Consider the following 15522-nt stretch of genomic DNA (forward strand, 5'->3'; position numbering starts at 1 on the left):
CATATCAGTCAAGTACAGAATGGGAGACAGCACTACAGCACTAGTTAAATCAACAGTTAGATAGACAGCAGCAGATAGAGAGAGAAAAACTGGAAAAAAAAGATACACAAAAAGATGTAGGCTAGAGAGAGGATGGAAGGAAGGGGTGAAAAGGAGAAAAAAAAAGTAAGTGATTGCAGATGGGGATATGTGACACCAAGACAGCTTCTTCTGGTCTTCCAGAGTGGTTCACATTGAGACAAGGCAATAACTTGCAGTTGCAGGCAGGGTGGTGGGGGGAAAGAAGTTGATAGTGGTGGGATTGATTCTAAGGATAAAGTTAAGTAGCTAAGTATGGTATGGATTTCTTAATGGGCATCACAATTGAACACTGCCCTGAGAAGACCATGTTGAAGTTCAATAAATATGCAGGTCCTCCAAACCATTATAAATAGCTTCAATAATATCTAGAATTATGACATGATTGTTCATATATGAACTTTATACTTACATCCGGATATTCTTTAACAGGCACATAAAGTTTCTCTTGTAATTGTACAATAGGCCCCACACCATCTGGTAGTTCGGCACTTCGTTTCTCTGTGCTGCCATTTAACGTGTCGTTGTACATATCTTTCCGCACTCTGCTGATCTCTGCAGAATAAAAGAGATGTTAAGCCAACCCTATGAAGTATTTATCTTAAAAACAGTTGAAAACTGTTCTGACAACAAAAAGTAAACTATGTTATCTTTCTGGAAAGGTAAGATGATGACAATGACATACGTACAATACAGCTTTCTATTGTGGCAAGATGCACCAGCCTACCAGATGGTTCCTCATAGGAAGGGAAACTTAATGGGCACTTTCTAAACAATTTACAGGGCTCCAGAGCTAGAATCAGTGAACAATCTATCTCGTGAGTAATTGAGAAAAAAGAAAGGGCAGAAACTATAGAACTTTAGACAGAATTTTGCACAAAGTATTCTCACAAGGTGCACAAGATTCATTTCACTTGCAGATCAGAGTTCTATACTTCATGCATCTTGCTTCTTTGGAGCAGAAATATCTCAATTCTCAATTAACTCTTAGACACATTGGTGGTACTGCACCTTGTGCAATGCACTAAGGCCTTGTTACCCTTCTGACTTACTATTCACATAAACACATGCTCGCCAGGTTGGCCATGTATTTCTGAACTGTTAGTAAAAATCACATATTCCTCTGGATCCCTCCACTATAACACCCAGTGAGATGGTGAGAGTGCATTCAGAGACAATGTATGGGTTGGGAGAACTGGGGTGGTTTGGAAGCGAAGCAAGGGTCATGCGTGCAGCCAGCAGTTTGGAATAATAGGAGGTTTGTCATGAGAGCAGAGGTCCATAACTCAAATTGTCTTATTATGCTGAAACTTTCAGGCTAAAACCTGTATTAAAATTGTTATAAGCATGGAGGAATTGACAAGTGTATACGGTTGCAACCTTGGTGTCACTGCTATCAGTGTCAGTGAGATCCATGCTTCTTTTTTATTATCCACAGGAAATCCATGCTGCAAACCTTTGCAAATAACTTAAAGTCCAATATACTCAATGTCCATCTGACATTTCCTAAACAGCCAAACTATGCCAATATTTTGATATGAAAAATATAAGCAAAGATGTAGTAGCATATATAAAAAAGGTCAGAAATAGTCTTAGTTTTTGATTGATGACAAAAAAAATCAACACAATATCACTGCAATAATGTACAACACTGTCATTGATCCAAATAGTTTAAAAGATAATTTTCCCCTAGGCTAGCTCCAAATTTCGAGCTCTATATTCATACAGTATATCCTTCCTTAACCAACCCACCTTCAAAAACAGTATAGCAGCAATCATTTCAGGGATAAATGCAATAGGATCATTTTCAAGTTCAACAGATCAGTCATTTCTGAGAAAACAATGCATTTATGCTGGAAAGGGAACAATTACAATAAGCTGCCTATAACCCAAAAGATACCAAGTTGATTGGAAAAAAAATTAACCGAATATTAAAATATCTAGAAATTTGCAAGTACAGAAATGGGACAAACAGAAATAAATTGCTACAACCCAATAGCTATAACAGAACAAATTTTCAAAGGTTCAATTGAAATTGGATGTTCTACAATACTTTTAATGGTACAGGAGAAATAATAAGAGATAGGGTAGGGAGGGATAGGCAATATTACTTAGATTTCCTCTTTTCTAGTCCTGCAACATCAGATGCAGCTGGAACTCAACTAGACAGGGGAAATGGGGAGAGTGGAGGGGAGTGTGGTGCAGGGCAGGCATCTCTGTTGCCCTGTTGCATTGATGACATTATAGTTAAAAAAACAAACTAAAAATGTCATTTCTATTCTTCCCCTCAGATGCTGCTTGAACTGTTGAATATTTTGAGCACTTAGTTTTAAAGTAAGATTTCCAGCATCTATAGTATTTTTGTAGTTAAGAAGTTCCATCTAACTTTTAAAATATTTTACCTAGACCGAAACAAATACTGGTAAATTGACAAAATGTTAAGCAGGAAGGTGATATATCAAAGTTTTAAAGTTTATTTAAATCTTAAAACACATTGTGTTTTGCAACAATATCTGCTATCAAAAATTTTCAACATTTCTTTCAGGACCACAGAGGTAAATAGAAAATAATCGTGCCCGGAACTTTATGCCCAATCAGTACTGTTAATGGTCCCACTAGTATGTTGTATTCTCTCCAAAATTTCTACTGTCTAAAGATGAATTTCCTAGCCTTGAAATTCCTTTCAATTCATTAATTAGGCCACAACAGAGAACAAGGAAAAAATGACAATAGTTAATAGGTATACGCAATAATGTGCATTTGAAAAACCTTTCTAATGTTGAGTACACAGTGTTAGTCCTTTCATAAGTGCATGGCCACTGTAAGAAAGATAGCTTAATATTCAAAATGTTTCAATGTACTAATTTAAATAACAAATTATTATGCCAAATACCTTTATTCATGTTTATTGTTCTATTATAGTGCAGGTTGTTTTAACAAAATTCTGAGTATCAGCGGTAAAAAATCTAGAAAGAATACCCACATTTACATCATAATGTACATTGCAAAATTATTTCAGATACTTATCTTTACACAATTAGTAGCATAATTCTGAGAACTACAATGAATAGAGTAATACCAGATTTCTTCAAACTGTCTCATTGTGCTGTTATAGTACAGTATGTCCACATCCTAAGCTTCCTTCACCACTCTACAATTCCAACCGATAATTCCTTTGTCAAAATATGTTCTCATGTATTTGTTAATTATTCACAATCACGTGTCAATTTATGCCACGGATTTCAAAGCAGCCATTTACCTAATTAATGCATACTTCAAAAAATACAATAAATGTGTGTGTATAATCTGATAATAATATGCAAGGTTCATATCCCTGAACACCAGTTAGGCTCAAACAACAGACTTAAGATTGGTTTATTATAAAGAACTATTATTATGGAGAGAAATGCAACAATAATTGGCCAAACTTTGTTAACTTCATATCAAAACTTCCAGGGGCAAAGCCCTCTCTTCTTTAAGAGAAATTGACAGCTAGCAAGCTTCCATGAGCATTAGACATAGGCAAGGGTTGGGCTGGGGCATTCAGAAACTTAAAAATTATTCAAGTCAAAGTAAATAATTAAATTTAAATATTAAAAGACCAAAACAAAGTTGATTAAATATTCAAAACACACAAATAAAGATACTAACAAAGTAGTTTTGCCGCCTAACCCTTCTCCAATGAAATGAATGGGTTCTTGAATTCTCCAGCTCCAGTTTTGTGGATTCTGAATGACTGATGAGGCCAATGTGGGATATGTTGATCACACCACAGTTAGGACAAGACAAACAGGTGGGCAGTTTTGTGAGGTGATCTTCAGCTTCCAAGTGCTGCTGAAGCATGGATCTAAATTCATTCCTTTTCCACTTTGAACAGTCATGGGCCAGGAGATCCCAAGAGTTTTAAGAATGAAATTAGGAGAGCCAGAAGAGGCCATGAGGAGGCCTTGGCAGACGGGATTAAGGAAAACCCCAAGGTATTCTACAAGTACGTGAAGAACAAGAGGATAAGACATGAGAGAATAGGACCAATCAAGTGTGACAGTGGAAAAGTGTGTACGGAACTGGAGGAGATGGCAGAGGTACTTAATGAATACTTTGCTTCAGTATTCACTACGGAAAAGAATCTTGGCGATTGTAGGGGACTGAAAAGCTTGAGCACATAAATATTAAAGGAAGAGGATGTGTTGGAGCTTTTGGAAAGCATCAAGTTGGATAAGTCTCTGGGACCGGACGGGATGCACCCCAGGCTACTGTGGGATGCGAGGAAGGAGATTGCTGAGATTCTGGTGAAGATCTTTGCTTCATCCATGAGGACGGGAGAGGTTCCGGAGGATTGGAGGGTTGCGGATGTTGTTCCCTTATTCAAGAAAGGGAGTAGAGATAGCCCAGGAAATTATAGACCAGCGAGTCTTACATCACTGGTTGGTAAGTTGATGGAGAAGATCCTGAGAAGCAGGATTTATGAACATTTGGAGAGGCATAATATGATTAGGAATAGTCAGCATGGCTTTGTCAAAGGTAGGTCGTGCCTTATGAGCCTGATTGAATTTTTTGAGGATGTGACTAAACACATTGATGAAGGTAGAGCAGTAGATGTAGTGTACATGGATTTCAGCAAAACATTTAATAAGGTTCCCCATGCAAGGCTTATTGAGAAAGTAAAGCGGCATGGGATCCAAAGGGACATTGCTTTGTGGATCCAGAACTGGCTTACCCACAGAAGGCAAAGAGTGGTTGTAGATGGGTCATTTTCTGCATGGAGGTCGGTGACCAGTGGTGTGCGTCAGGGATCTGTTCTGAGACCCCCTACTCTTAGTGATTTTTATAAATGACCTGGATGAGAAAATGGAGGGATGGGTTAGTAAATCTGCTGATGACACAAAGGTTGGGGGTGCTGTGGATAGTGTGGAAGGCTATCAGAGGTTACAGTGAGTTCTGGATATTGACCTTTCGTAGTTCATGCACGGAACCAGAATTCACTGCAGTATAAGGAACTAGATGCCTGTAGTTCTGAATTAAATATCTACACATGACCAGCTATACCAGGCATGCAATGGTGAAGTTCTAATACTTAATTCACAGAATACAATACAATCACAGAGGGCAGCACTTAGGATAATGGCGCCAAAAAGCAACTGCTTTGCTTGCATCTTGGAAACAGCTCTATTCCTATCTTTAATATCTCTTTTTTTGCTTTTCATGGTTCTTTTGAAGACTTTGACCAGGAGTTACATGCTGACTTTGGTTCTTTGCGGGAATGGGACCTGCTCTCAGAGCTTGACGACTGACTGTTTATCAATATGCCAAGGACGCGGCCTGGAAGACTAGCATGTTTTCAAGGTGCCAGATTTTCGTGGCTCTTGAGGCGGGCGGATTCAAGGTCAGTGCCGCCACAGAAAGCTTATGTGTCATAGGAGTACACAGAAGATCGAAAACAGCGAGCTGGCTGCTGGCTGTGTGCCCAGAGACCTGAGATCTTTGACACAAGAGCTCAGAAAAGGCGACGTAACAGACTTTTAACGCCATAAATCGGCAAGTTGCTTTCTTATGTCTCCCCACTCGCTGTAAAATGGGGACATCTTTTTCCCTTATTAGGGAGAGAGAGAACCTGTGTTATGTCAAATTACCAGGTGAACAAATAGTCTTTGGGGTACTGCAAGTCTCTGTCTTTATTGATGCTTTGCTGCACGCTTGAGTGCTCGGTGGAGGGTGAAAATGCTTTTTTACTGGTTGGGGTGGGGCTGTTTGTCGCTTTGCTACTGCCTATGCAGGGGAGGGGGGAGCTGCAGTGAGATTTGGGGTTCTAACGTTTAACTGTCTTTGGGGCACTCCTCTGTTTTTGTGGATGTTTGCGAAGAAAAAAATTTCAAGATGTATATTGTATAAATTTCTCTGACATTAAATTGAACCTATTGAACCCAAACAACAGTTCATAAATTCAACTAAATATATTTACTGAAATGTTATGAACACTGTTGGGATCTTTAAAAAAAGCTAATTTTTAATACAGATGAAGCTTTTACAGTGGACAGGTTAATACTTGTTCACATTCAAAGTACCAAGATAAACGTTCGCTAAGAAAATCTTATACTGTAGAGTATTACAAATCTTCACAGCACTGTGCTTTATGTATGGTTTGCAGAATCAGGGTTTCCCAGTGACAAAACACTGAAAGTCTGTGTGTACTGACTATAAAAGTATTGGTGATGCCAATAACTGCAAGGTAGTTACTTTTCAATGTCAGGCTGAGATACCATGTCAAGGAAAGAAGCCAGGTGATAAATCATAATCACCAGACCTTTGAACTGCAGCGTTAATCCTTTTTGGAAAAACATTTTCCTTCAAATGTTAAATTAAAATGCACTGAAAGCCATCTGAAAATTAGCTTTATTACTAAATTCTAACAGGAGAAATAAGTAGTAAGTTGGTTATATGCACATAACACAAGCCTACACTGCATTGAGACCCACAGAACAAAGCTTCTGAAAATAATTTGACACAAACTACGCCATAAGTATGCCATAATTTGTCAAGAACATAGTCAGTCCATTTTATTTCATTCAAGTATTAATTATGTGAGAAACAGATTGTCAACCTCCCTCCTATATGCTGATCCATCACCACCCTATGACTTGGCCAATGACAGTGGTACCATCAGCAATGAATATGGCAATTGAGCTGTAATTAGCCTCAAAGTCTCAAGTATTTAGACAGTAGAGCAAGGGTCTAAGCACACAGTATTGTGGTGCACCTCTGCTGATGGAGATTGTGGAGGAGATGTTGTCGCCAATCTGAACTGGGTAGGGTCTGCAAGCAAGGAAGTTGAGGAACCAGTTGCACAAGGAGGTATTGGAGCTAAGATCCTACAATCTATCGATTAGCTTTGAGGGGATGGTGGTATCGAATGTTTTTTTTAAATATAATTTTTATTGAGTTTTCAAAGTGAATACATGAAAAGATAATGTCTACCCTCCCCTCTCCCCCCCGATATATACTCCTACCTGAAAAAAAAGAAAGAAAGAAAGAAGAAAAAAAAAGAACTGCCTGGATATTGGAAGGTTTCCACATGCTCCATGGGTTTCAAAATAAATTTAGTATATTTATTTATTACTTTCCCCAAGGGACCAAGATCTTTATCATCGGAGCAACTAAATATGCCATCCTATCTTTTGTAAATAAGGGCGCCAAATATTCAAAAATATTTCATATTTATCTCTTAAGTTATAAGTAATTTTTTCAAGTGGAATAGAACTAGCCATTTCATTGTTCTAACGATTCATACTTAAGTACAAATCGGATTTCCAAGTAACTGCTATAGTCTTCTTAGCTACTGCCAACGCAATGTTTAGGAATTCTTTCTGATATTTATTCAATTTAAATTTCGGTTTTATCCCTTCAATATCACCTAATAGAAATAATACAGGGTTATGTGGAAGTTGAGTTCCAGTAATTTGTTCCAATAAGACTCTTAAATTTATCCAAAAAGGTTGAATTTTAGAACAAGACCAAGTAGAATGTAAGAAAGTACCAATTTCTTGATTACACCGAAAGCATTGCTCAGATAAATTTGAATTTAATCTATTTATTTTTTGTGGTGTAATATATAATTGGTGTAAAAAATTATATTGTACTAATCTAAGTCGAACGTTTATTGTATTTGTCATTCTGTCAAGACACAGTCTTGACCAATTTGTTTCATCAATATTAATATTCAGATCCGTTTCCCATTTTTGTTTTGACTTGTGGATTCCTTGTCTAATTGACTGTTTTTGAATCAAATTATACATACAAGAAATAATTTTTTTAATTTTTCCTTTTTGAATTAAAATTTCAATTTCATTGGGTTCTGGCAAAAACATTGTTTGACCCAGTTTGCCTTTTAAGTAAGCCCTTAATTGAAGATAACAAAAGAAAGTGTTATTTGATATTTTACATTTATTCTTTAGTTGTTCAAATGACATCAATATACCTCGTTCATAACAGTCTCCTATAGATCTAATCCCTTTTTGGTAGCAATTATATAAAAAGTTGATTATCCATTGTAAAAGGAATAAGTCTGTTTTGGAACAAAGGTCTCCTTGCTAATAAAGATTTCTTTATTTCATTATCAACATTTATCTTATTCCATAGATCAATCAAATGTTTTAATATAGGAGATTCTTTCTTTTCCCGTATCCATTTAGATTCCCATTTATATATAAAATCTTCAGGTATATTTTCTCCTATTTTATCTAATTCTATTCTAATCCATGCCGGTTTTCGATCATCAAAGAAAGATGCAATGAATCTAAGTTGATTTGCTTTATAATAATTCTTAAAGTTTGGAAGTTGTAACCCTCCTAACTCAAATTTACATGTCAATTTTTCCAATGATATTCTTGACATCTTACCTTTCCAAAGAAATTTTCTCACACATTTATTTAACTCTTGAAAAAATTTCTGTGGCAATTGTATTGGTAATGTTTGAAACAAATACTGTAATCTAGGAAATATATTCATTTTTACAACATTGTCTCTACCCACTAATGTTATTGGTAGTATCATCCATTTGTCAAGATCTTCTTGAATTTTTTTCAATAGTGGTAAATAATTAAATTTATATAAATTCTTTACATCATTATCAAGTCTTATACCTAAATACTTTATACCATTTACCGGCCATCTAAATTGGGTTGCTAATCGACATTGGCTATAGTCTCCTTTAGTAAGAGGTAAAATTTCACTTTTCTCCCAATTTATTTCATACCCTGATACTTTCCCATATTCATCCAATCTAGAAGATAATTTATGTAACGAATGCTGTGGGTTTGTTAAGTAAATCAAAACATCATCAGCAAAAAGATTAATTTTATATTCCTCCTGATTAACTCTAAAACCCATAATATCTGGATCAATTCCAATTAGTTCTGCTAATGGCTCTATTGCCAGTACAAATAAAGCAGGTGATAATGGACAACCTTGTCGAGTTGACCTTTTTAACTGGAATGGTGTTGAAATTTGAGTATTTGTCACTACTTTAGCATTAGGGTTAGTATTTAAGGTTTTAAGGTGGTATCGAATGTTGAGCTGTAGTCAATTAAGAGCATCTGATATATGCGTTTTCACTGTCCAGATGCTCCAGGGTTGAGTGACGAGCCAATGAAGCAGCATCTGCAATTGACCTGTTATGATGGTAGGCAAATTGGAACAGATCGAAGTTGCTCCTCAGGCAGGAGTTGGTAAGTTTCATGACCAACATGTCAAAGCATTTCAATGCAGTGTATGTACTACTGGATTTTGGTCATTGAGGCAAGTTACTATATTCTTCCTGGGCACTGGTATGAAGCAGCTGGGTATCTCTTACTGCGAAAGCGAAAGCTTAAAGATACGTATCAATAAACACGCCAGCCAGTTGATTAACGTAGGTCTTCAGTACTTGGCCAGGCATACAGACTGAGCCAGATGTGCTCTGAGTTCACCCTCCTGAAGAATATGCTTACATCAACCTCAGAAACTGAACTCACAGGGTTGTTGGGGGGCTGTGGGAGTTAGGGTGAGTTAAGGTAAGTTATCGGGAGAAGGTGCCTCCATGTTCTGTCAAAGTGAGCATAAAAGGCATCGAGCTCATCTGGGAGCAAAACTTTGTTGTCATATATGAAACAAAGACTGTGACCCATCTAGTCCATGCCGAACTATTATTCTGCCTAGTCCCATGGACCTACACCCGGATCATAGCTCTCCCATCCATGTAACTATCCAAATTTCTCTTAAATGTTGAAATCAAACATCCACCACTTTTGATGACAACTTGTTCCACACTCACCACGCTCTGAGTAAAGAAGTTCCCTCTTATGTCCCCTCAAGTATTTCACCTTTTACCCTTAACCCATGACCTTTAGTCCTAGTCTCACACAACCACATTGTAAAAAGCCTGCTTGCATTTTCCCCATGTATAATTCTTGTGATTCAAGTTTGGTCTGGATTTACCATGAGGTTGATTTCCAGAGGTCATACTTGTACTGTCCTTGGTCACCAAACCTGAACACCACTAATCTAACCCTCTTGGTTCATCCACAGTTTCTGGTTGAGGAAGTATCTGAATGATTTTGTGGGAACACCCTCATCCATGAGTGTCTTTATAAGGTCCATGGTAACCATAGAATATTCATTCAAATCCACTGATGAGTGTTTGGACATGGTCCAGTCCACTAACTCGAAGTAAATCCATAGTCACTCCTCTGCCTTCTGCGACCACCTCTACCATGCATAAGAGCTTAAAGTACTCCCAATATGTCTGGATGACTGCAGCTTCAACAATTCAGAGGTTGAAGCTGCTTATTCAATTATCCATTCAGCATACATGGTAGCTGGTACATATACCATCTAAAAAGTGCACTGCCATTCATCTTCGGGGCTACTCTGACAAACTTTCAATTTCTTCCACCAAAAGCATAAGGGAAGCTTGGACACATCACCACTTGCAAGCTTGACTCTAAGTCGTATACTCTGAAAATCAGAAATATCACCACCTTGTCATTGAAACCACCGGAGTGGCAGCTCACAGCGGCCACTCCGGTGGTGATGTCTGTTATTTGTCAAGTAGGGTGCCATGCACAATCCTGATTTGATGGAGACAGATGTGAGAGCATGGAGGAACATCTGGTGAAACTTCTGAAATGCCTGCTTTGCTGCTGCTGCTACTGTGTGGTTCAGAATCTCCGGAGAAGGCCCCTAGTCCTTGGCTTTGCTTGTTGCTCAGTGGCCGGGGCAGGGTCGAAGCGCTCGACAGAGGATGATGCTCAGAGAGGCTGTGTCAGAGGGGCTGGTCGGACGCTCGAAGTTTTTGGACGGACTCAAGAGTACACTGCAGTCGGGTGCTTCCAATGGTGCTGCATCGGCGAGTTGGCAGCACTTGGAGGTTCAGGGCGGAGACAGTTCCTCCCTTCTGCCGCCTGCGTGGGATGATGAGTCTATCGGGACTTTGACACTTTTTTTTACTGTGCCCATGGTCTGGCTCTTTATCAAATGATGGTATTGCTTTGCACTGTTGTAATTATATGTTATAATTATGTGGTTTTGTCAGTTTTAGTCTTGGTTTGTCCTGTGTTTTCTTGTGATAACATTCTGGAGGAACGTTGTATCATTTTTTAATGCATGCATTTCTAAATGACAATAAAACGAAAACTGAATTGAAATAAAGTCAAAATCCTTCAAAAATCCCTACCTAATAGCTTCATTAGAAGTACTGTCCTGGTCAAAAGAATGCTTAAACCAACGCATCAAGAGAAAATATGGAAAAGTAATAAATGCTGGGCCTCAGCAGTAATCCTTAAATTCGAAATATGAACAGTAGAGTTCTGCAGTTTGCCATTTTCACATCAATTTGAAAAGGATGCAAAGTACTCTATTTCAAAGAATGATGCTGCTTCTTAACCAAATTTGAAGGAAGTTTCTGTAAAATCAACTTGTAAAACTGAACAATGCTGCAACTCATTTTACATGAAGCAGTGACAACTTCTTTCGTTAAAACAAAGTCAGTAACATGGTAAAGCATATGAAGATCACATAAATCAACTTTATATAACATACATGAAATGCTTGGTTCACAAAAAATTTGTCATGATGCTTATTCTGCCAGTCTTTTGTCCTAAGTCAATGAGATAAAGTGCATTCATAGGCATTACTAGTTTTAATCTAATGCAACCACTCAACCAAAACTTATGTGCAACACAATGTCCTATACTAATCTCACTTGCCCCCAGCACAATTATCAACATTATGAACCATCAGTGATTACTGTATTCAATGAGCTCAACACAGAACATTTTACATTTCAGCCTGAGTTAAAATACTGTAATTGACATACTGAAATACACACTATTGTAATTTTTGTTGAAATTCTTCAAAAAAAACCATCAACTTTCACTTCCAAAATTAGTGCTGATCTTTTTCCCACAGTAGACTATTTTGATACAACAGGGAATGATGATTAAAATTATTTGGTTTTGTTTACAGTTCTTATAATGCTTATGGAAGTACAAACCATCAATGCCAACAAACCAAAAACCCTATAGAGCAATTTTCACAAACACAAATTAAGAAAACAAAAAGCAAAAGTAAATTATAAGTCAAAACAGAAATATCCATTTCATCAATACTAACAGTTCTTAATGACTTGATTAGTCATGCATGTAATAAAATGGTCAGCATCTCAATTTTCACAATTAAATAGTTCAAAGTAACGTAGAGGTTAAAAAAGCAAAAATGTAAATGAATCCTTAGGTACATATATTATAGATAATTTCAACTATCAAAAGGCATTGAAAACTATTCCAATTGGATTGCCATTGTATCTGTAAATTTTAACTAAGATCCTTGCAAGTGAAGCCATGACACGTAAAAAGAACTGAAGTAATGTCAAATAGCAGAGGACATGTATTGAAAGTGACAGCAGGTAGGTTCAAGGGGGATGTGAAGGGTAAGCTGTTTATTCAGAGTTGTGGATGCCTAGAATGCGCTTCCTGGTAAGTGCTAGAGGCAAATGCATTAAAGGCTTTTAACATATGTTTGGATAGGCACATGGATACAAGGAGGATGGAGTGCAGAGGGATATGGACATGGTGTAGGTAGGAGGGGTTAGTGTTTGGGTGTTTTTGATTTGCTTTTTAGCTGGTTCAAAACAACATTGTGGGTCAAATGGCCTGTTCTTGTGCTGTACTCTTCTGTGTTCTAATTCTTTGATTCTCCTTATACTTTATTGTCGCCAAACAATTGATACTAGAACGTACAATCATCACAGTGATATTTGATTCCACGCTTCCCACTCCCTGGATTACAAATAAATAGTAAATATTAAAAATTTAAATTCTAAATCATAAATAGAAAATAGAAAAATGGAAAGTAAGGTAGTGCAAAAAAAAACCGAGAGGCAGGTCCAGATATTTGGAGGGTACGGCCCAGATCCGGGTTAGGATCCGTTCAGTAGTCTTATCACAGTTGGAAAGAAGCTGTTCCCAAATCTGGCCGTACGAGTCTTCAAGCTCCTGAACTTTCTCCTGGAGGGAAGAGGGACAAAAAGTCTGTTAGCTGGGTGGGTCATGTCCTTGATTATCCTGGCAGCACTGCTCCGACAGCGTGCAGTGTAAAGTGAGTCCAAGGACGGAAGATTGGTTTCTGTGATGTGCTGCGCCGTGTTCACGATCTTCTGCAGCTTCTTTCGGTCTTGGACAGGACAACTTCCATACCAGGTTGTGATGCACCCTACGGTGCATCTATAAAAATTAGTGAGTGTTTTAGGGGACAGGCCAAATTTCTTTAGCTTTCTCAGGAAGTAAAGGCGCTGGTGGGCCTTCTTGGCAGTGAACTCTGCTTGGTTGGACCAAGTCAGGTCATTTGTGATATTGACCCCGAGGAACTTAAAGCTTTTGACCTGTTCCACTTGCGCACCACCGATGTAAATTGGGTCATGCGGTCCGCTACTCCTTCTGAAGTCAACAACCAATTCCTTCGTCTTGCTGACGTTGAGGGATAGGTTATTGTCTTGCTGACGTTGAGGGATAGGTTATTGTCTTCGCACCATGCCACCAGGTTCTTAATTTCCTCTCTGTACTCAAACTCATCATTACCCGAGATACGGCCTACAATTGTTCTGTCATCAGCAAACTTATATATTGAGTTCGATGGAAACTTGGCGACACAATCATGGGTGTTCAGTGAGTACAGCAGGAGGCTGAGTACACAGCCTTGTGGGGCACCGGTGCTCAGAGTGATTGTAGAGGAGAGCTTGTCCCCTATTTTTACAGCCTGGGTCCTGTCTATGAGGAAGTTGAAGATCCAGCTGCAAATCTGAGTGCTAAGTCCCAGGTTCCAGAGCTTAGGAATAAGTTTATTTGGAATGATGGTATTAAAGGCAGAGCTGTAGTCAATGAAAAGGAGCCTTACGTATGCGTCTTTATCTCCAGGTATTCTAAGGAGGAATGTAGGGCCAGAGAGATGGCATCTGCCGTTGACCTGTTGCTCCGGTAGGCGAATTGCAAAGCATCCAGGTTGACCGGTAGGCTGTGGTTGATGTGTGCCATAACCAATCGCTCGAAGCACTTCGTAGCAATTGATGTCAAACCACACGTCGGTAGTCATTCAGGCATGCCACCTTGCTCTTCTTCGGCACTGGGATTATCGTTGCCTTCTTAAAACACAAGGGGATCTTAGACTGAAGCAATAACCATAACAGCTATATTTTATGAATGGCTTCTTGATTTCGCCAACACCAGGCATATATCCCAGCTCTGTCTGGTGAGTGGGAAGTTTCACTGACTGGGTAACAGTAAATAAACTGATGAATTTGCATTAAGAAACTGTCAATTGATAAGCAAACTTAGAACTAGGAGAAATTTGAGATAAAAATGAGGTATCATTTCCAATTGTTAGAGAAAAAAATTAGCCAGTACTGAAAGCTGAATACAAAATTTCACATTTAAATAGCCATGAGCCAACTAATTGGACAATTGAGTGCCTTATTGTTCTTCAAACACTACACAATAGAAGATCACATGAATTACAAAGGATTAATCACTCAAGACTCCAATGTCCAAAACAATTCAGTAAACCCAAAAGGATGGAGAAGATTGCCCCATTTATCCTAAATTACAAACTGTAGAATTCTGTCTTGTAAACTTTTAAACATTAATCACCTGAAACCTGATTTTAAACTAATAAAGCAGACTGAGGAAATGGCCAAATTAAAAATGTTTTTTTTACTTGTATTACCACTGACAACTAAAGAATGTGCCAAACACTTTCAGAGTAAATGACAAACAAGAGAATGTTTGCAGATGCTGGAAATCCAAGCAACACACACAAGGGTGGAGGAACTCAGCAGGTCAGGCAGCATCTACGGAAAAAAGTACAGTTGACGTTTCAGGTCGAAGCCCTTTGGCAGGACTGGAGAAAAAAAGCTGAGGGATAGATCTGAAAGATGGGGGAGGAGAAAGAGAAATGCTAGGTGATAGGTGAAACTTGGAGGGGGGAGGGATAAAGCAAAGAGCTAGGAAGTTGATAGGTGAAAGAGACAGAAGGCCATGGACGAAAGAAGAATGGGGGAGGAACACCAGAGAGAGAGGCGACGGGCGGGCAAGAAGATAACCTGAGAAAAAGATAAGGGGGTGGGAAATGGTGGTGGGGGGGTTGCGGGGGGAGATGGTGACATTACTGGAGGTTGGGGACCACTGTTCATGCCATCAGGTTGGAGGCTACCCAAATAGAACATAAGGTGTTCCTCCAACCTAAGTGTGGCCTTATCCCAGCAGTGGAAGAGTCCATGGATGGACATATCAGTATGGCAATAGGAAGTGGAGTTAAAATGGGTGACCACTGGGAGATCCTGCTTGTTCTGGTGGACGGAGCATAGATGCTCGGCAAAGCAGTCTCCCAATCATCATATAGGAGAGGTGACACTTCACTGTG

General features: G+C 38.6%; 1 protein-coding gene across 6 annotated transcripts in view; it reads right to left on the bottom strand.

Moving 5' to 3' along the window:
- Positions 1 to 15522, bottom strand: part of LOC134350757 (KH domain-containing RNA-binding protein QKI) — a 559128-nt gene that overhangs the window by 400432 nt on the left and 143174 nt on the right. For all 6 annotated transcript variants that reach the window (XM_063056413.1, XM_063056410.1, XM_063056409.1 and 3 more), the window contains exon 2: positions 491 to 633. In XM_063056413.1, the coding sequence (XP_062912483.1) occupies positions 491 to 610 (120 nt within the window). In that variant the 5' untranslated portion in view covers positions 611 to 633. The remainder of the gene's footprint in view (positions 1 to 490; positions 634 to 15522) is intronic.

The sequence above is a fragment of the Mobula hypostoma genome, chromosome 8 (assembly GCF_963921235.1).
Source record: "Mobula hypostoma chromosome 8, sMobHyp1.1, whole genome shotgun sequence".
Classification (NCBI taxonomy): domain Eukaryota; kingdom Metazoa; phylum Chordata; class Chondrichthyes; order Myliobatiformes; family Myliobatidae; genus Mobula; species Mobula hypostoma.